The sequence below is a fragment of the Ciconia boyciana genome, chromosome 1 (assembly GCF_034638445.1).
Source record: "Ciconia boyciana chromosome 1, ASM3463844v1, whole genome shotgun sequence".
NCBI lineage: Eukaryota > Metazoa > Chordata > Aves > Ciconiiformes > Ciconiidae > Ciconia > Ciconia boyciana.
The window spans coordinates 216,130,076-216,151,041 of NC_132934.1; the positions used below are offsets into that span (position 1 = coordinate 216,130,076).

Consider the following 20,966-nt stretch of genomic DNA (forward strand, 5'->3'; position numbering starts at 1 on the left):
ACTTCATTTTCTTTGTTTCCTTTGTGCAGCTGCTTTGGCTACACCTGTGCTCACCAAGCAGACAGGGCACAGGCCTGAGATCTCTCTTCTGACTGTTCAGAGGGTTTGTTAGCGTGCTCTGCAGTACAGATTTGGCCTTTCCCAGCCAGTTAGCGCTCAGCCAGGATCCAGGGGACAGCATGAGTCAGCTGCTGTTCCTGGTTGATGGCTTTGATCCAGGAAGAGATTTTGTCTGTCCCAAACTGCTTCCCCTCAGACCTGATTTATTTGCTGAGCTATAGCCCCTGGGGCATGTTTTTTTTTTATTCTGCTGCATGCAGTAGGCAAGTTTCTGCTTCTTTTGGGTAGTCTCCCAGCCTCGGGCAGTGCTGCGGATCTGCTATTTCTGTCTTTTCACCTGCTGTTTGCTGGACCCAGGACAACAGTGGCTTCTTTCAGTTGTGCCCCAGGAAGAAGCAAACTAAGTAACCTATTTTATCAGTCTAACAAATTCTGTGGAATATGATCTGAATTTGCAAATGCAGCAATGAGTTTTAGGCGCCTCAAATTTTTATGTATTTGATTTACAATCCAAGCTGGGGACTTGTGTATCAAGGTATAAAAATATCCCAGTAAGACTGGGGTTCTGTCTTACACTTCTGTGCTGACTTATGTATGATAAATCATACATGTATTATGGTTTATATTATCATAATTATTGTCAGGTATTAGGATAGCTAAAGTGTGAGAATGATTAACATTTTAATGAGTTTGTCTGATTCTGAAAGGTGCTTGCTTGCTTTCTGTAAAATCTATCTTCCAGTACCCAAAATAAAGGATTTGGAAAAATATCATTAACTTTGATGCCTAAATTTGTTCTGAGAGTGTAAATATGGAGCAGTTGGGGATGGGGTAACTTCTGTTTTCACTCTGCTGCTTTGACTTTATCTGAATAACTCTACCAGCTATTCCTTGCTTTTCTGATCAAGCTTTGGATTCTGCTTTCCCTGTTGTCCTTGATCTCAGTTTCTGTTGACTTATGCTCCTCTCTGTCCCCTTAGTCTTCTACCTTGCTTGTCTCTGTACTGCCTTTCCAGTGTTCCATGCAACTCACCTGGTGTATTTTATCTCCATGGTCACTTCATTCCAGTCCTTAGAGTACGTCTTCTCTTTTGGCTATAGTTTGCCTTCCACCACCAAAAAAGGAACGGCTGAGCAGCCCTGCTGCGCTTTTCTTCTTTAATCATTTGCGTGTGTTGGCCGTCATTTAAGAGCCTTTACAAGAGGACTGCTCTTTCTTCTTTTGTGTAAGACAGTGATGAATGAGCTGTTGATACTTAGCAAATTATAATTAAAAAAAAAAAATCCACCATTGAAACGCATCCAGTTCTTGTATCCTGTCAAATTTTCACACTCTGTCCAGCAGTGCCACGCAAGTGCTCATAGCAAGGAAGTATGATACATTGATACGGAACAGCAAGGTATTTTTTGGCAGAAGGAATGTAATTAATTAAGCTGGAGTTCAGCCACAGCACTTCTAAAAATACTGCTCAGAGATTGCATAAGCTCCTCTGCACAACGTCACCCTGGCCTAAAAAATAAAATGGGTGCAGTGTGACTTTAGAAGTGGTACATTAGGGATCCCATACGTTCATAACAAAGTTCGTGACCGAACTTGTGTGGTGTTTTGGTTTTTTTTTTTTTTATTATTGTCCATCTATAAACCTGTAGTTAGGTCAAGTTCCTTTAACAGTGCTGATCTATAGGATAATCTAGTCCGTCCAGCCATTGACATGTCCTCAACACTTACGCAAACCCCCTGGAGGTTAAAGGCTTGTGGCGTTGAGCTGCAGCTGTTGAATGATAAAAGGCTTCTCTGAAGACAATCTTTGGTGTTTGTTTTGCCGAGTTACCCAGCACTTTCCTTTTCTGTTATTGCCTATGCTTAAGGATACATCATCACCCAAACCAAATAGTGATTTTTTAGAAGTGATTTTTAGTGATTTTTTTAGAAGCAGTTCCCATTCATTCCAGTAGATGAAGCACGTGGGTGGATGAGACCGGCAGGAGACCCTGCAGCCGTTGCCTGGTCTGTCACTTCATCCGTGCTTAGCTAGGATAACTAGAAATGTGCGCTGTTTTGCAGATGCTTCTAGTACTAGTTCAGCTGAGGAACTATATACGCAGGCACATCTTCTCTCTTGGCACTCAAAGGTGTCTGGGTTGGTTTTTTTTTTTTAGGATTCTTCAAGGGATATTCGGGAAGCACTTCATGAACTGCTGTGTTGCACCAATGTCTCAACTAAAGAAGGCATCCATCTTGCACTGGTGGAGCTGCTGAAAAACCTAACTAAGTATCCCACAGACAGAGAATCCATATGGAAGTGAGTGTGTTCAGTGTCCTTGTGTGTCTACTTATTTTCCTATTCTTTTTAGTAAGTGAGGTGTTAGGCAAATATTGAGCTAGCTAAGGAGGTAACAGGTATTGCAGGTATACAATCCTGTTCTTCTATATATATTTGGAATAGTGGCTATACTAAGCATTCTACATATTCATGGCTGATGTAGAAACTTTGTGGTGTTCTTGCTTGTTGATACTTGTACTGGGAATCCAGACCTGATGACCACTCCTGGAAATAGCCCTCTGTTACAAGCACTCAAAGCATTCCCAGAAAAGCTGAATTCAACCTTCAGTTTAAAACCTCATCTTTTCTATGCAACTCATGTTTTGTGCTTACTTGGCACTGCATTAAATAGTAATATCTAATGCACCCTCAGTAAGTTTGCAGATGACACCAAGTTGTGCGGGAGTGTTGATCTGCTGGGGGGTAGGAAGGCTCTACAGAGAGACCTGGACAGGCTGGATCGATGGGCTGGGGCCAATTGTATGAGGTTCAACAAGGTTAAGTGCTGGGTCCTGCACTTGGGCCACAGCAACCCCATGCAGCGCTACAGGCTTGGGGAAGAGTGGCTGGAAAGCTGCCTGGCAGAAAAGGACCTGGGCGTGTTGCTCGACGGCCGGCTGAATATGAGCCAGCAGTGTGCCCAGGTGGCCAAGAAAGCCAATGGCATCCTGGCTTGTATCAAAAATAGTGTGGCCAGCAGGAGTAGGGAAGTGATCGTCCCCCTGTACTCGGCAGTGGTGAGGCCGCACCTCGAATGCTGTGTTCAGTTTTGGGCCCCTCACTACAAGAGAGACATTGAGGTGCTGGAGCGTGTCCAGAGAAGGGCAACGAAGCTGGGGAAGGGTCTGGAGCACAAGGCTGATGGGGAGCGGCTGAGGGAACTGGGGTTGTTTAGCCTGGAGGAAAGGAGGCTGAGGGGAGACCTCATCGCTCTCTACAACGCCCTGAAAGGAGGGTGTAGAGAGGTGGGGGTCGGTCTCTTCTCCCAAGTAACAAATGATAGGATGAGAGGAAATGGCCTCAAGTTGCACCAGAGGAGGTTTAGACTGGATATTAGGGAATTTTACTTCACTGAAAGGGTTATCAAGCATTGGAAGAGGCTGCCCAGGGAAGTGGTGGAGTCGCCATCCCTGGAGGTGTTTAAAAGACGTTTGGATGAGGTGCTTAGGGACATGGTGCAGTGGTGGTCTTGGTAGTGTTAGGTTAACAGTTGGACTCGATGATCTTAAAGGTCTTTTCCAACCTATACAATTCTGTGATTTACCAGCAGTTGATTATATCAGTTGTGACAAGTGGATTGGCTATGTGGCATTGTGCTGTTGGAGGGACTTTTTCTGTTTAAGCAAAAATAATGAACGTTTGCGTGGGGTTTTTTGGTTGTTTAATGGAAGCAACAAAGGAAGTGATGCTCCGGCACACATGGTTTGAGATGGAATTCTTGGGTATTATTGGAAACACTTATTTTAGTCTGCTTTGTCTTCCAGTGTGCTCTTACATTGTTTTTGGAGCTTGGGGTTTTTGGGTTTTGTTATTTGGTTGGGTTTTTACCTCCTCAGTCCTTTATTTCTGAAGAAAAAAATACATTCGTTTGTTAGCATTTAGTATGAAAGGTTTTCTTGGGTTGTATAGCTCCAGGTGTTAAGTATTTCTTGGACAGTTTAAATAAACAATTTTTATTACTGCTTGCTTTTTCAAGCTGACCTCTCAGTTTTCTTGGATCCTATCAAATATTAATGCAAATACTCAGCTGTGAAGAGACAGTAGGCTTGGACAGTAGGATTTTGATACTGACCAGCACCTCAAAGTGCCGCTGCAACATAAAATAATAATGCTTTAAAATGTTATATTTTGCAATGTACATGTTTACTAATAAATATTTCAATCTGTGTATTTTCAGATGCTTGAAGTTCTTGGGAAGCAGGCATCCCACTTTGGTGCTTCCGTTAGTCCCAGAGCTGCTGAGCACACATCCGTTCTTTGACACTCCAGAACCAGACATGGATGACCCAGCCTGTATCTTTTTAATGAAGCCAGTTGATCATTTTGACTGTAATAGATTTTATTCATATTTTCCTGATGCTCACATTTGTTAAACTATTTCAAACCGTAGCAGACAATCCTGTAGCTATTTCTGAATCCCTTTGCAGCTTAGTTTTATTACTCAGCAAGTGATGGAATAACTGTTATCCGGAACTATCTTCATAAATACCAATGTGGTATAATTGGCTTTTTTTATGCTGTGATGAATAATCTGTTTATCAAGCAATTTGTCAAGGTTTAGGTGTTGCAGCTGAGTCCTTTGATGTGAAAACGTTTGTCTAGTCTGCACTAATTTTGAAGATGCTTTAGCTTTCAAATAAGAAGAGTGGTTTTCCTTGTTTTCTTTTTATGTAAAACTTCTCCTATCCTCACTGTTGTGCAGTGTACAGAACAGCACCATCTCTTAGTACAGCAGTGGCTGAATCCCCATAATGCTATAAATTTATCATCTTTCTGAAATAATTCAAAATCAGAAATCCTTATATTAGCATTAGCTCTTCTAGTGCTGTAGAACACAAACTATTATTGTAATGCCATTATCCTTAACAATAGGAGATGCCTTGGAAATGCAAAAATACGATTTTTCCATTGTTCATTCTCCTTGCTTCCCTTCTGTCTGATTGCAGAACGTAATGTTATTTCTGATGCGTGCTGAGACATGTTAGACTGGAACAACTCTCTTCCTCTGTGAAGCTACTCCTTATTTCTCTCACCAGTCACAGGCCAGCAGCTAGAAATTCTATACAGATTAAATAAATACCTTGTGAGAATTAAAAAGAGCTAGGATCAGGTGGAGAGAAAGATTAATCCATAGATAGTTGAGTAATAATTTGAGTAAATTCGTCCTGTGAGTTCAGAATTGAAGGAGCATTGGGACTGGGAGAAAGCTGCTGTTTAGCTCAAGGCACCTTCCTGCCCTGAACCAAAGAATATTTTAGAGAATGTTCTGGAGGTAACCTGCCTCCAAATTTTATGGAGATACATTATGTGAAGACAGGCCTGGGAGCCAGAAACTACAAGGTAGACCTGGATGGTATGTTTCCAGTGTAAACTGTTAATTAAAAACATGGTTTTATTTGATTCAAAGCACTTAGCAAATTTGAATCAGGTTAGTTGAATAGCTTCAGCTGAAAGTTTGGAAAGGATTTTGGGTAAAGAGGAGAAATTGGTTTGTCAAGTGGAAACCTTTATGCTTGGCAGCCCGTGGATGCCGAAGATTTTTAAGGAGGTGAGAGATGTGGATTCAGTCCCTTCTGTGGCTGAACCTACTTCTTCCCTGTGCAGGCAAGTGCCCAGACGATCCTTTCACGCTCTCCTGTTAGAGATCTTACGCTTGGGGTCAGCCCTGTTGCGGGTGAGTGGCCCAGCCTTTGGGCTAACTGATTAAAGCCTTTGGGTGCTGTCTGTATTTCTCAGGCTCTCAAACAGTGCAAATGTTTTTTCTATTCCAGAATGATCTTCCCATGTTTGATCCTTTGGCTTGTTTTAAGTCTGTGTAAGAGGGATGTTTTTCAGGGCATCATAGGAAATGCAGCAATTTTCAAAGACTCAGAGGTAAATGTTTAATTTTAGGTGGTGTTTGGGTACCAAACTGGTAAGCACAGTGTAAGCTTTGAGGAAGAGTGAAACTCCACCTAATGAGCATGTTCTGCATTTATAATCCCTGGCTCCTATCCTTTGTGTCGCCTCTGAGCCATCCCACGTTGGCAGAAACATCCTTCCTCCAATATGGCCCATCCTGTAATGTTTGCGCTTTGTACTTTGTTTTCATCTGCTCAGACAGCTGCCTCTTTGGGTTTTGCTCAGCGTTCTCCAACTGTAAAGAACTTCCTAAACAGTCTCCAGCGAAGAAAGGGTTGTTGAGTTGTTCTTTTAACTTGCCGTCCCCAAGGACCTCTTCTTGCTGTTGTTTATTTTTCTTTAACAATCCATTTCAATAGACATTGCTGTTCTGGTTCTGATTTTTAATGCTGCTAAAAGTTGCCCAACAATGCCTGCCCTGTTCTCTGATCATACGTTCAGACATTACGCCTATCTTCGGGACAGTCTCTCTCATCTGGTCCCTCCGCTAAGGGTAAGCTGAATCACTTTGGTTTGCACTTCGCCGCTGTGTTATTGCTGGTCTCTTCCATGTCTGTCAGTGTGTAACACTTCGATTCTAAAAGGTTTTTCTCCCAAGCACCAAGTGAATGAATATTGAAATGTACGTTAAGTAAGGAGAGCCAAATATTAAATTGTTACAATATGGATTTTGTAATATTTTGGGGAGAATAATAACGTTATTGCTCTCAAGTGAGAACAGCACATGGTTTGCTGGTTAGGAAAGAATACTGGGAGGGCAGGAGTCCTGGGAGGTCTGACTGTGTGGGGAAGGGGAGCTTAGCCTTTGTAGATCTTCCAACATTTGACTTGTGTCCTACCTAAACGGTTTACTCGCGGGTGAGGTGTGTTCCCTGCTGCTTTGAAGCATGTTTTTCCTGCATGGAACTACAGGTTGGTCGTAAGTCTTATTACAGCTCATAAAATGAGTTGCGGTTTGTGTGCTCTTGGACTTCCCTTGACTTCACAGTGTCAGAGTTAGTAGATGAGGAAGATGTTTCCCTCAGAGGGATGTTGAAGTTTAATCTGAAGATCTCTAGTTGCAAGTGGATTATAAAATGGAGAGTATTAACTAACAAAGATAAAAGATGTGGACTTGAAATCCTTGAAATAAATTTTGAATTTGAGAAATAAATCAGAGCTCTCAGTTGGTAGTTGTTAAATAATGTGGCAGCATTTTGCAGTGTTGTTACTTGTGTTAGACTTTTCTGTACGCATGTGTTTCTTCTTGCTTAGTTGCCAGGTAGAAAGCTGGTGTCCTCCCCTGTCTCTCCCAGTATTACACCACATGAAGATCCTTCCCAGCAGTTCTTGCATCAGAGCCTGGAGAGAGTTTACAACCTTCAGCACCTTGACCCGCAGGGCATACAGGAGCTATTGGAATTTACCATCCGGTAAGGCTGCAAGCCTTGTTCATGGGAAGGTTGGTTAGGATTCCCAGTTTCTCTGAAGTAGGTGCTTTGCTTCTGAATATCAGCATTGTACTTTGCCATTGGGCACTTAGTCTGAGCCTTCTTCTAGAGAGCATTGTGATAAAACGGCATTCATGGCCTATTTGAAATAAAACTGATGGTCTCGGCTCTGGCTGTGCCCCACCAACTAATCAGTGTGTGTTTTGGGGGAACATCTTTTCAGAGCATGGTAAGAGTCAGGTAAGGGTGCTCTTCTTGGACTGTTCGCTTATGGTAAAATACGCTTTCAGTTTTTATGGATGACAGCCTTGTGTGTCATTCTTAGTTCTCTGTCCCTGTATGAGTCCTTCATTTTGATCATGTTATTTTTAATGTACGATGCACGGGGGTTTTTCTGTTTCGTTTTTGTGGGAAGAGAGAGGCTGTCCGCTTTGCTGTTCAGGTTCCACATCCTGTGGCCTTTCATTCAGCACGAGAGGACTTGCTTCTGGTGCTTTGTTGGGTTCTCAGTGCCAGTCCCACTTATAAAGGACTTTGATATTCTTCATCAGTTTGAAAATCGGAGAGAGATTTTCCTGGAATAGACAATATTATTGCATGTTGCTGTCTGCTGTTTTACAGATAAGGTTGTTATGGTATGGCTTCTGAATGGGGGCTTTATGCTGCCTCTCCATTTCATCTCTGGACTGATTGACACAAACACAAACTTGAAAAGGATCCTTTGAATATGATTCCTCTGCTTGGAAAGAGGAAAACAGCCTTATTTTGAGAGTTAGAAAAACGATCTAAAATGCTTTGTTTGGAATATGGAATTCCAGAAAGCTTTTTTTCCTTCCTCCAAAATAGCTGCCTCTTCTGTATGTGTAGCTGTAAATCGCTTTCACACCCACCTGCAGTGGAGAATAAACAGTGTGCTCCTCACTGAGAACCCAACTGTGAAAGCTGTATGGTTTGTCCTCAGCTGCTTTGAAGCTACTGTGTGCAGCCTAAAACACAGTCTTAAGGCATTTAATTGCACTAAACGCTTGAAACAGGTAATCTCTTGGCAGAGCATCCAGAATCTTGTAGGCACGATGAAGGTCTGGAAACCTCGCAGGCTGTGACTGTTTTCAGTTTTGAGTGTAGGAATTCTGTCGGAGCTGACTGCGTGTGTAACTTATATGCAGTAAAGGACAGTAATGCTTTGGAGTTGATGGAAATTATTAGCTTGGCTTTTTTCCTGCTGGGATCACCACCCAGGAACCGTACTAAACCAGCTGCTGTTTTCCACCCTTAAGAGAAGGGAGGATTTAAGACAAAAACAAACAAAAGTGTGAAAGGTTATTTTGCAGAGGGCAAGGGTTTCCTGCACCAACAGTTTGGTTGCTGAGAGGAGAGGGATAAAAGAAGCTCACAGCGGTGGGTTCTGCAGTGGGATATAACTCCCTCCTCCTTTATCATTATTGTCATCAGGGGAAGTAGAGCAGACCTCGTGGAGCTGGTGTCTACTTGGGACTTACATTTCTAACCACGCATAAGACTGAGGCTCTTCCCCCAGGCTCTGCAGCTGAAACTACAAGACAGGCTTTTTAGCAAATCATTCTTTGTGGTTTAGTTTCTCCATCTATACAAACGGAATTTTTTTTGTCTTGCAGGGATGTTGAAATCTGTTTAAGATTTGTAAGGAAATAGAATTAGTGGAATTGGGAACTGTAGAAGACTGGGAAATGGAATATCTGCCTAGCTGTTAGCTGAGGGATGATATCCTGTTCCCTGTTAGTGTGTTGTGATGCATTAAGTATGACATGGGAATTAAGTACCCAGGAGTCTGTTCTTTTCTCTCTGGGAAAAGATTAAACGGAGTCACTATGTAGGGCTCGGGCTGGCTCTGCTGCTGTTGTGTTGAAGGAAGGCACAGCCCCTCTGCTTAGGAGAGATTTTCTTTGGCTGCAAATTACACAGATAATCTCGTGGATTTTTTTTAACGTGTCGGCGCTCAGCAACCTTCTGGTTTGGCAGAGTCAAAGTTTCAGAATTGCATCATAAATGCAAAGATAAAGCTAAAATAAACAAAAGGAAAGGGTCATCTGAGGAAAAAACATTGTTTTTAATAGTACCGTAGGAAACTGGGAAGTAGGGTGACAATTTTAGTACACTTTGGATCAAAGCAAAATACAGAGAAGAACAGAGACATGTTGAATCCACATCATCCAACCTATTTTCAGTTCTATAACAAAAAATGAGTTTTGTTTTCTTAATACACCCTTTTGATTTTAAAACATGTCTAAGAGTGGAGAAGTAAAGCCTTTTTGGGTTCCATTAACTGTCTTTTTTTTTTCTGTGACGTTAAAAGTTACTTCTATTGCTGTATGATTTACAAGAAATACTTATACCAGACAGCACACAACTTGGGCAAATATCAGTACCTCAGATTTCAGCTTGTTTTAAAAAGGCAGCTATATTTCAAATATACATGGTTGCGTGAGCCCGACATGTTCCAAACAACTTTTCCTAGCCAACATGAATAGTTAGATTTCCCAACAGTGTAACACAAACGGGTCGTTAGCTGCTGTAGAGGTCTGGAGTGTTTTAAGTTAAATCTGGACCTGCTACGCTGTATGGTTCCCGTAGGGCCACAGAGTAATGCGGGTTGACAGACTTACTGCTTCCACTGCTGTGCTCATGTCAGCCTCCAGGAAGAAAGGAGATGCCAAGTCCCAAGGTGCGAACTGGTTTGTGGTGCGTGTTTTGCTACTGTTTCTGGTGCTCGTTCTAAGGATAAGAAAAAGCAAGATGCAGAAATAGCTGGCTTCGTCGATGCTGTTGCTGCATTCCGAGTGCATTTAGATTAACTTGCTGTCTCAATGCTTGTTGTCTTTTTTTTTTTTTTCCTTTTTTTTTCCCCACATGCTTCAGTGATCTTCAGAGGCTTGGAGAACTGCAGTCAGAACTGGCAGGCATGGCAGATTTCACTGCAACTTACCTTCAGTGTCAGCTGCTCCTCATCAAGGTTTGACTTCATCAGGGTTTTTGGGCTATTCTTCAAAAATGCCCCTGGTCCATCTTAGTGGTGCAATTCCATGTTTTGATGTTTGTGCTGAAAACTGATGTATGATGAAAGCACAGGTTCCATGGATTTCTGGCATTCCTGCTTCCCTTCTGTGGCAAATAATTTATGCATTAACTTTGCCAATGAGTAAGCCAGTGCAGATCTCTGCTGTTGTACCTAGGGCTTGTGTTGGTTCACGTGCATTTTGCCAGTGCAGTTTATTTTCTAACAGAAATCACAATGGAGGCAACTACTCTGTAGCCTTTTATGTTATGAGAGTAACTTTTCTTCACTAGTGGCCACTGGAACACATTTTGCTAAACTGCTGCTGTAAGTGGAGTTTTTATAGACAATGTTTTGTAGACAGCTTTTTTGGCACCAATGCCAAAGAAATTCTTTAGACTTGATTGAGCAAAATAACAGTCATGCTTTCTTTTACAGTGCTGAAATGATCTATCTATTTGGTATTAGCAGATAAAGTGGTTACTTTGACACCATGGCAGCAACCCTTTTCAAAGTCAGCTTCTTGCTGTAAACAGGAACTAATTTTTTGCTTCACTTCTCAAGCTATCAACTGGCAATAGTATTTAAGTTGGTCTCCTGGCATTCCTTAGGTGTTTGAATGTAATTTGTACACACGTAAAGCAAGAACTAAAGCAGGTAACAAACAAGTTTCCAGAAGGGACTCAATAACAGTGTTGTTATGTAAAACCAAGGAGGGATTTCAGTTTCTTTGCTAAATGCGTAGCTGCCAGTTGCCAGATGCCAGTTGCCATGTCATGGCAGGCCTCAAATCGTTGGAATACGTGTTATCACCCAAAGAAGGTATTTTAGATGAGCGGTGTCAGTACCTTCCTAGCTAAATCCAAAACTTCTGCCAAAGCAAAATGTGCTATCCAGGCAGAGGACCAGCATTTGGAGGTGGCTTTGTTGCCCTTCTCCAGGGTTTGATTGGAGTGAACCAGATGGTTTGTGTATCTGGCAAGTGCTCTGTGTATCTGTTGTGTATCTGTTGAGTGCTCTGTTTGGAAGAAGGGGGTAAAAGCTGCACCAGCCATGCTTGGCTCGAGCTGTAGAACAGTCAATACATCAGTGATGCAGAAGAGTCAGTAACGTAGCTGAAATGAAAAGTAACTCGTAATATCGTGCAATTAGAAATTCTGATACGGCAGAGAGAACCCGAATGTCAGAGCAGCCCTTTCAGTAGTTTTCTTTCCAATCGCTTCTTTCCCCAAGAGAAAGAAGCTGTCGGGGAAAAAAGTATCTTCATTTCCCAGCCCCTCGAGGCTCAGAAGGTTCCAGACCTTTAAAGGCCCTACATACCCTCTGATTTTAGGGGTGGTTAACTGGGATTCTGGGGCCAGCCTAGGTGAAGGATATAGTCTGTATGTTCTTGAGCTTTGGCTACAGACAGCTTTGTGTGCAGCTGTATCTAAGGTCAGGCAGCTTCAAAAAGGAGGCAGTGATATAAATCATCCAGTCAAGTTTTCTTAATTTTTTTAAACATAAATCAAAAAGCAAATAGGGTGTGGTTGGGTGGGTTGTTTTGGGTTTTTTTTGTTGTTTTGTTTTGTTTTTTTTTTTAATATGAATATCCGTAGCTGATTTACACTCAGTGTTCTTAGTAACTCCAGGATCTTTGGTGGGGCGGAGACTGTCAACAGAAAAGTTCAGGAATATGATTGTGTGGGTGTGTTTCTGGGGACAGTTGTTATTGTTTCCACTTCTTGCCTGCAATCTGAGATTACCCTGATTTTGGTCTCAGGGAGGTGATAAAGCAGCGGGCTATTGTTTTTCTAATAAGTGACTTCATTCTGCATGAAGTTCTCCTTAAAAAGTACTGAAGAGTTTGGCTCAGCCAGTCTCTAATTCATATCTTTGTTAATATTATTCTCAACTTCTGTTTTATATTTTATAGTTGTATAGGTATCTCTGTGTATTTATAGAACAATTTGTAGGCCTCGGTTCCCCATGTTGTATTTAAAAGCCTAAAAGAAAACTTTGGCCTGCTTTTTCAACCAACCTGTTGGTGTACAGCCAGGAGACAGGGCATCTTCCCTGCTCCCAAGCCCATCTAGCGCACCGTTATAATGTTTAGACTGAGCTGGGTATTTATCATCATTTCATGGTTTTCTTCTGTAGGCCTTGCAGGAGAAGCTGTGGAACGTGGCAGCTCCGCTGTACCTGAAACAGAATGCATTAGCATCTGCTGCAGCAAAACAGGTGAGGTAGAAGCAGCTGGGTCTGTGTGGAGGCAGGTCCTCGGATACGAGCCCTTCCTTGGCCATGCAACAATAATATCCTTCTGACCTTCCACTGCTGTAGTCTGTCCAAGTAAATCTCAGTTCCCCAAAGTGGAGTAATTTCTCGCATCTTCAGAAGATGAGTGGCGAGTGGGGGAGGTTCATGACAACTGTAAAAAAGGCAAACATCGCACCCATCTTCCGGAAGAGCAAGAAAGAAGATCCAGAAAACTGTGGGCTGCTTGGCCTCACCTCATTCCTGGGGAAGGTCATGGACCAAATTCTCTTTAAAAGCCGTTTCTAAACAAGTGAAGGTCAAAAAGGTGATGGGGAACAGCCAAAATGCATTTCCCAAGGGCAAATTATGCCTGACCAACATCATTGCTCTCTGTGATGAGGGGGCTGGTGCTGTGAACAAGGGGAGGGCAGTGGATGTCGTATCTCTTTACTTCAGCAAAGCCTTTGATGCAGTCTCCCATAATTTCCTTTTCACCAAACTGGCAGGATTCTGGCTGAATGAGTGGGTGATAAGGCTCCTCCAAATTGAGGAGCCAGTTGATATGCTGGAGGGTATGGCTGCTGTTCAGGCTGCTCCGGACAGGCTGTGGAATTGGGATGACAACAACCTCATGATGTTCAGCATGGGGATCCTGGTGGACAACACGTTGAACATGAGGCAGTAGAGAAGGCCAGCTGTATCCTGGGCTGTCTTAGAGCGTAGCCATCAGGTCTGGGGACATGATCATTCCCCTCTGTTCAGCTCTGGGGAGATCACATCTGGAGGGCTGTGTTGTGTTCTGGCCTCCTCAGTAGAAGGAAGATGCTGACAAACTGGGGCAAGTTCAGCAAAGGGCCACCAACGTGGTCAGGGGCTGGAGCACATTCCCTGCAAGGAGAGACTGAGAGAGCTGGGCTTGTCCAGCCTGGAGAAGAGAAGGCTTCAGGGTGGATTTACTGCTGTCTGCCACTGTCTCATTGTAGGATATAGATGAGATGGATCCAGACTGCTCTGGACGAGAGACAATGGACACATGTTGGAATATGAGAAATTCTAATTGGATACAAGGGGAAAAAAAAATTACTGTAAGGGAGGTTAAATACTGGAACAGGTTGCCCGGAGAGGTGGGGGGAATCTCCGTCCTTGGAAGTGTTCACAGCTTGATGAGGGCCTGAGTAACTGGATCTAATTAGACATGCTCTGAGCAGGGAGCAGGCTAGATGACCTCCAGAGGTCCCACCCAACCTGAGTTATTCTGATTCTGTGATGTATAAATGATCTGATCCTGGAAAAACTGAAGCTAAGCACTAAGAAAAGGTAAAGGAGAAAGCAAGCTATTAAATAATCTGGAAACAAATCCAGGGTAAAAGCAAGTTCATGGATCTACTGGGAAACTATGCTGACATTTTGAGTCTTTGGTTAATTAAGATGTAATAAGAGGCAGGTACTGCTGTGCATCAGAACCTTCTGTGCTCTTGACAGCTGTCCCCAGGGATGGTAGAAACAAAAGCCTATCAGCTTTTTAAATCTTCTCTGATTGAACTGTCTGTCTTGGGTGCCCTTCTCAGTAGCATGTGAACCCCCTGGGAAGTTTTATCTGTTGTGATTGTGAATGTAGAACACTTCCCGTCAATGCAGAGTGAGGGAATATTTCCTATTAAATAACTCGCAAGTTCTTGGTTTCTATACAGTCATACCGAACTCAACTGTATTAATTTGAGCACTTCTCTTGTCTACTTAAGCCATCTATTTGACAGGTAAAGTACCATGAGTAAAACTGTGCCATGTGCTGTCTAAGCTTTTAACCGTGTATCTAAAATAACCCAGAACGATACTTATCTTGTGGTAGTTTCCATCTTCAGCTGCAGTATGTGAAGCATTGCTGAATGTAAAGTTGTTTCCAAGAGAACTTTGTTAAATACAGCTCCAAAAATGTAAACCTGAGCAGGAACACTGAGGTTGCTCTGTTGTGCTCCTCACGTTTTGTATTCCAGAGTAGTCAGCGGGACTCGGTGAGCGCTCTACCCCTAGAAATCTGAAATGCAATGTCAAAAGATAGACTGCCGATGGAGGGAGTGCTTGATTTTAGGCCAAGTTTCATGACTTGTTTCTTTAATATAACCGAGATCACCTTTTAGCATTAGGTGCCACTTTACGCCATGAAGAATTTCACCAAAAGAGTGAGACTCGTGGATTAATGTGTTCCTCAGTATGAGGAAAAATACCAGAATCTTGTGATTGTGCTTGTGCAAGAGTTTAACAGTCTGATGGTTTCTTACCCCTGTGGTGTCTGCCTGACAGATCTTGGAAGAAACCTATAAAATGGAGTTCATGTACAGCGGCGTGGAAAGTAGACAAGTGGTCATTATTCACCACATGAGACTGCAAGCGAAGGCGTTACAGCTTATAGTGACTGCGCGTACCACTAGAGGGTAAGGATGACCTGGTAAAGAACCTTCTTAGGGTTAACTGTAAGCTTAGTTTCCTCAAGCTTTGTTTAAAAAAACCAGCAAGGATAAATTAGACACATAAAATGTCACGGCATGCCAATAACCGTTTGCTAAATTACTTCAACATGAAGAGCCTTCTTTTGCCTTTGGTGTAGCTGTAGAGTGGCACAATACTAAATTAGGTGACAAAATTATTAGGGGGTTGAGTTCTCTCAGCTATGAACATATAAATAGGTTAAAATTGTTGTAGAGTGTGTCTTAGGTTTGATATTTGGGACCTATTTAAATGCGGAAAAGTCATGTGTCAAAGAATGCACTAATCGTGTTTGCTTCATTAAGTATGAGTTGCTGAGTTTTTGGCATCAGAAAAGAATTGTCTTTTTGACTGAGCTGCAGCTAATGTTTGTGTGACTCAGACACAAAACGCTCATGTGCATGCGTGGCTTAGGTACCGCGAGAGGCTCTGCGTGGTTCGTTTTGGCTGCGGAGGTCAAGGAAGTTCCACATGGGTTTGGATGGTTGTAGAATTAGAACTTCATTTGGTGGAGTTGGAGCAAGGTGGTTAGTATCCTAATTTGTTTACTTTTGTTTCGAGTTTGTTGCCATCAATTTACTGTGTTGCCATAGAGGTGCATAATATGTTTGCCTCTTAACCTCCTGTTTTATAGGTGGAAAGTTAATATTTTCTAGCACTGGCTTTGGGACCTTAATTAGTGTCTCATGCAATTGATTTTTTGTGGGAGGGGGATATGGATGTGGGGAGGAAGATGGCAATTAATTTTTATTTTTCCTCCTGTGCGGAACACCTTTCTGGCCTTAACACTTTAAGATCTTCTGGTTTTTAGGAGTTTGAACTGGATTCCAAAACACCTAAATGTTTATAACCATAGAGCCAATTTTCTATATTCAAAACTAAAACAAGGAATGTTATCTTCATTACAGAGTGGAACCCCTTTTTGGGATGTGTGAAAAATTCCTACAGGAAGTGGATTCCTTTCAGAGGTGAGAAACTCCATTGCTTCTTCACTTTATTTTAGAAAGTCCCCCCACAATTGTCATCAAGGAATATTCCGTTTGTTTTTCATCTCTTTACATCTCCCTTCCCCTGTTGCTGTCCTACATCAGGGACTGCTATCAAGAGATAATGATAAAGCAAGAAGTAAACTCCCTTCTAAATGTGGGATCAATGGAAGAGCTTTCCTGGGGGTATGACAAAAAAGGGAATTTCCCTTTTCTTTATCACAAATTTCTAAATTGTAAATGGGAGAGTGAGTGAACTGTCTACACGCTCAAGGCAGGAGTGATCTCGCCCAGTTGTTGACATTTGCTTGTAGACCACTGCTTATGAAGCACTGGCGCAGCTCTCCTGTCATGGGAGAGGTGCTTTTTTGATCTTATCCTAATCTAGGTGTCTAAAATAGGTCAGATTAGGGATGGCCATGTTTTTCTGTCGATTCAGAAGGGAATTGGATAGCTAGCCCAGAGACATAGGTATCCAGAGTTGGCTGAGCAGAATTCCATCTCTGGTTCCGATTAAATTCCCGTTTATTCGTGGTCCATATGCTTGGCAGTTGTGGCTGGTTAAGTGATGAGAAAAGGGAGCCAAATCTACCCATTCCCTGATGTTTAGCTTATTTGGTAGCTAATGACTAGAACTGTTCATTTGCTTTTGTATCTTTTCCTCGGACTGAGTCTCCGGATCAGCAAAACTCATCACTTTTTCTCAGGAATGTAACTCCTACAGGCAGTGATGAATTCCACAAAAGGGAATCTGGATGATGGTAGATCTTGTCAGTTAGCTGTAAGGTCACCTATAAATGCTCGGACATGTAAAATCCCCGTGTCTAGGTTGTGCAGCCTCACTCAGTGTGCCACATTTTAGCTGCATCCCATGACAGAGGAGTTGAAATCTGCTGTCTGTGTAGTGGCAGTCACAGGAACAGAAGGATGTGTATTTTGGCGTAGCCCTCTTACCATGTACAGAGGAGAGTGTGACTTTTTTTCTCCACCCTTGCCCAGCTGGTGGTAGAAGCTTCCGTTTATGGATCATGAGCTCCTGCAGAGCACCACCAGGATCCTGAAAACAATCTCACTTCTCGGGCTTTCGGACCTGAAGCTGTTTTGGGCATGTCCAATATTCCTGTCCAGGCTTTATAGACTCAACTGTAGGTGAAGATACAGTGCAACACCAGGCTTGACAAGCGGGGAGGAGAGCCCGTTGTTCAAGAGGCTGTTCACCTACAGAAATGGTGCATTTTTTCACCAAATTGCACGAGTATTTACCAGGCTTACAAAACTGCTAAACGCAGCAGGAGTGTTGCTGATAATAACAGATAAGCCACCAATGACTCAGTCTAACGAAGCATCTTCTGCATGCAGGGTAGTTGCCCAATTTTACTTATATATAAAGAACAAGAAATACCAATACCAAAAAGAACAAGAAATACCAAATACCAAATCTCTTCTTGTGAGAGGCTGTTGTCCCAAGCTGTAGAATGGATTCTGTTCTCTGTTCTTGACCTCTAGAATGAGCTTCCCCCCTTACTGATTGTAGTTTACTATTAAAATTTCACTCCTCAGATGTAATAAGTAATAGTCTCATAAATACTGGTAGAGAAAAACTCTTCTGGAACCTTTGCTGCAGCAGCAGGTCAGACAACTCATGTATCGGGTGTGTGGGTATGTTAGATCCTGCAATGAGTCAGCTATTTAGTTAGCCAGGTGAGTGCACAGCATAAAGAATTAGGCATATGGATATCTTCCCTGAGAAGTACCAATTTCAAAAGTTTGCAAGGCAACTATAGTAGGAATGGCTTTTTCATCCAGCTGTGGTTCTTTGTTGAGACATCGAGATTGAATGCAGAGTACTGGAATTGCCCGTGGTCTCATTTAATTAGGACTCTTGCTATCTAAACAGCATTTCAGCTGCACACGCGGTCTGAGTGGACAAATCCCTACAATAGCTGCTTCTCACTGATTTGTTGATGGGCACCTCAGCATTTCTAGCTCCTTTTTTGTGAATCTAGGTTCCTTTGCCCGCGAGGCTCTGTATTGATGAAGGACGTAAGAAGGGAGTCCTGCGTAGCCCTTAATATTGTCAGTTTGAGTACAAGGTATGGTCCCAACATAACTAGCCAAAATCATCTTTATCTTATGTGTGAGACGCCCATCAGAAGAGGAATCTACATATCTAATTCTGTCATTAAACTAAATATAAGGATTAAGTCACTTGGCTGAAAATAACGATACTGTTGAAAATGTTGAAAAAAGTATGTGGTTTTTAATTTATTCTTAACACAGATGTTTCATCTCTGAGCTCCCACATATGCAAGGCAGTTTTGTAGATAAATTGCTGGACTTAATGCCCAGACTTGTGACATCCAAGCCTTTGGAAGTGGTCAAGATTCTTCAGACAACACTGCGACAAAGTACCTTCCTCCACCTTCCTCTTCCTGAGCAGGTCAGTTTAACGCAGAGAATTAAAATGCAGTATCCTTGCAGACTGTCTCAGCATTTGATTGCTTCCTAATACAACGTGAAGCTTTTAGGATTCGGGTTTTTGGTCGGTCCCAAGTGTTATTTCTTCAAAGGCTTTCTTCTACTTACCTAGCATCCTCAGGACTACTGCTAAAAATACAGAAAACTTAGTAATTCCTCGCAGTATCTAAAAGAATCCAAAGTTCATGCACAATTTCTCCATTAAGAACAGTAATGACTGTCTTTTTTTCTTTCCTCCTCCTCCCTCTGCCTTATTTTTGCCAACCGCTTTGCCCCTAATAGCTCCATAGAGCTACTGCAAATATCATTGAGCCTACCGGTGAATCTGATAATCCCCTGAGGTTTACATCGGGGTTGGTAGTGGCACTGGATGTTGATGCAACTCTGGAACATGTGCAGGATCCCCAAGGAACCGTTAAAGTTCAGGTAAGCAGTCGCTTGACTTAAATGCAAACAAGATTGCATCTTGGGGGGAATTTGTTTAATGTCAATGCTTCTAAATAATTACACACTTTATTAGTAACAATGTTGGATTTCTGAGTTTTAGCCACACATTCAGAAACTGGCTTGTATATAGTGCGCCGAGTTGACTTGCGTACAATTCCTGAGAGTTTGCTTTGAGCACTTTCATGCTGTTCTGTGCTCTACATGCCACGGTTTCATGTGTTTTGGGCACGTTACAGACATGAGCACAAATAAACGCTGGTGAACTTCCAGCTTGTGTAGTGGGAGAAGGAGGAGCAGAAGAAGCTGTTGGGAACGACAGAGAAATACGCAGGCTCTTGGCTCTCTGTATTTACAGCTTAACTTTCTTCCTGCTGCTGAATCACTAGTTTCAAATGCAGGTAAAGAGGTGGGTGTGGTATGATACCAAGTAAAATATGCAAGTTCACTGCATAACAAAGAAACTAAAACCTCTGTTTGCAGCGCAGAGGAAGAAGCTGATGTCAGTGGATTCTTTTTCCACCTGTGCTGTGGGTCTGAACAACCAGCATGTGGCCGTTAAATCTAGGGCAACTGGACTGCTGGCTCCAAGATAAAGCACACCTTCCTGCCTCTGAACTCGCACAGAAAACACCAAAATAATGCACACTGTGCAAATCCCCAGTCCACTTGTCATTCAGTTGTTTCCTATTATTTTTTTTTTCCTCCTATAGGTATTGTATCCAGATGGACAAGCACAGCTAATCCATCCTAAACCAGCTGACTTTCGAAATCCTGGTCCTGGAAGGCACAGGCTGATAACTCAGGTTTACCTCTCACACACAGCCTGGACAGGTAATGTTAACGATACAAGTTCATGTGAGTGTGTTGCTGCACTTTTCTAAGATAAGTGTGTCTTGCTCGATCCCAGTTTCCTGCAGATAAGACGTATGTGCCCACAGTCTTGCGGGCTTTGAGCTCTCCCTCTGCTGTTGTTCTGCAGATTTTTTTTTTTTCCTCCCTTCTTAAATACATTATCCCAGGGGCGCTACCACTGTCACTGACTGGCTCAGCCTTGGCCAGCAGCGGGTCCATCTTGGAGCCGGCTGGCATCGGCTCTATTGGACATGGGGGAAGCTTCTAGCAGCTTCTCACAGAAGCCACCCCTGTAGCCCCCCGCTACCAAAACCTTGCCATGCAAACCCAATACAGGGCTACGCGTGCAGTCTTCCAGCGCTGGGAGTCTTTACGTGGGAGCACATATTCAAGGTGAGGTTACCAGTTTCTGTGCAGAGCAAGATCAGTTGTAGGAGTCGGGTCTGCATCCTTATTTAAAGGCAAGGAGTCACGGTAAACTGACTCATTGTAATTCATTGTTTTAGACCTGACAGGTATTTGCACAGGGCAGAGAACCTTTGGAACTGTGTGTGCTCAACAGCACAATTTCACTGCTGATTAGACTTTCACCCTTTTAATGCCCTAAAAACCACCCTTTAGGTCTGATGAAATGTGCGACTCCAACATTCACGTTCAGTCTCGGGTGGCATTCATGCTTCCCTGTGAAAGTGCTTCAGTAATTGGCTTGTGGACTTCAAACAACAAAAGCAGAGTATTTGTTCGCAGCTCCCATTGTCCTGTTTTCTTTTAATCCCTTCACGTTTATTCAAATGTGTGGGTTTTTTTCTGAGCAGTTATTAATAGGATTTGGTGATTTATTTTTTTTTTTGTTTTAACCAACAGAGTTTTGTTTAGTGCAGTGTTCTTTCACGTGCTCCTTTTATATAGCACTTCAATGGTGTACTCGTTCATCCTACGATCTTTGTTTTGGTTTGGAGAAATAAAAAAAATGGTATTGTTTCTACGACCGGAAGTATCTGAATTTAAAGGTTGA

General features: G+C 42.6%; 1 protein-coding gene across 2 annotated transcripts in view; it reads left to right on the plus strand.

Moving 5' to 3' along the window:
• Positions 1–20,966, plus strand: part of INTS4 (integrator complex subunit 4) — a 37,559-nt gene that overhangs the window by 14,133 nt on the left and 2,460 nt on the right. For both annotated transcript variants that reach the window (XM_072850846.1, XM_072850847.1), the window contains exons 12-22: positions 2,221–2,363; positions 4,282–4,397; positions 6,365–6,498; positions 7,260–7,417; positions 10,331–10,424; positions 12,606–12,686; positions 15,006–15,136; positions 16,097–16,156; positions 18,455–18,614; positions 18,935–19,078; positions 19,810–19,930. In XM_072850846.1, the coding sequence (XP_072706947.1) occupies positions 2,221–2,363; positions 4,282–4,397; positions 6,365–6,498; positions 7,260–7,417; positions 10,331–10,424; positions 12,606–12,686; positions 15,006–15,136; positions 16,097–16,156; positions 18,455–18,614; positions 18,935–19,078; positions 19,810–19,930 (1,342 nt within the window). The remainder of the gene's footprint in view (positions 1–2,220; positions 2,364–4,281; positions 4,398–6,364; positions 6,499–7,259; positions 7,418–10,330; positions 10,425–12,605; positions 12,687–15,005; positions 15,137–16,096; positions 16,157–18,454; positions 18,615–18,934; positions 19,079–19,809; positions 19,931–20,966) is intronic.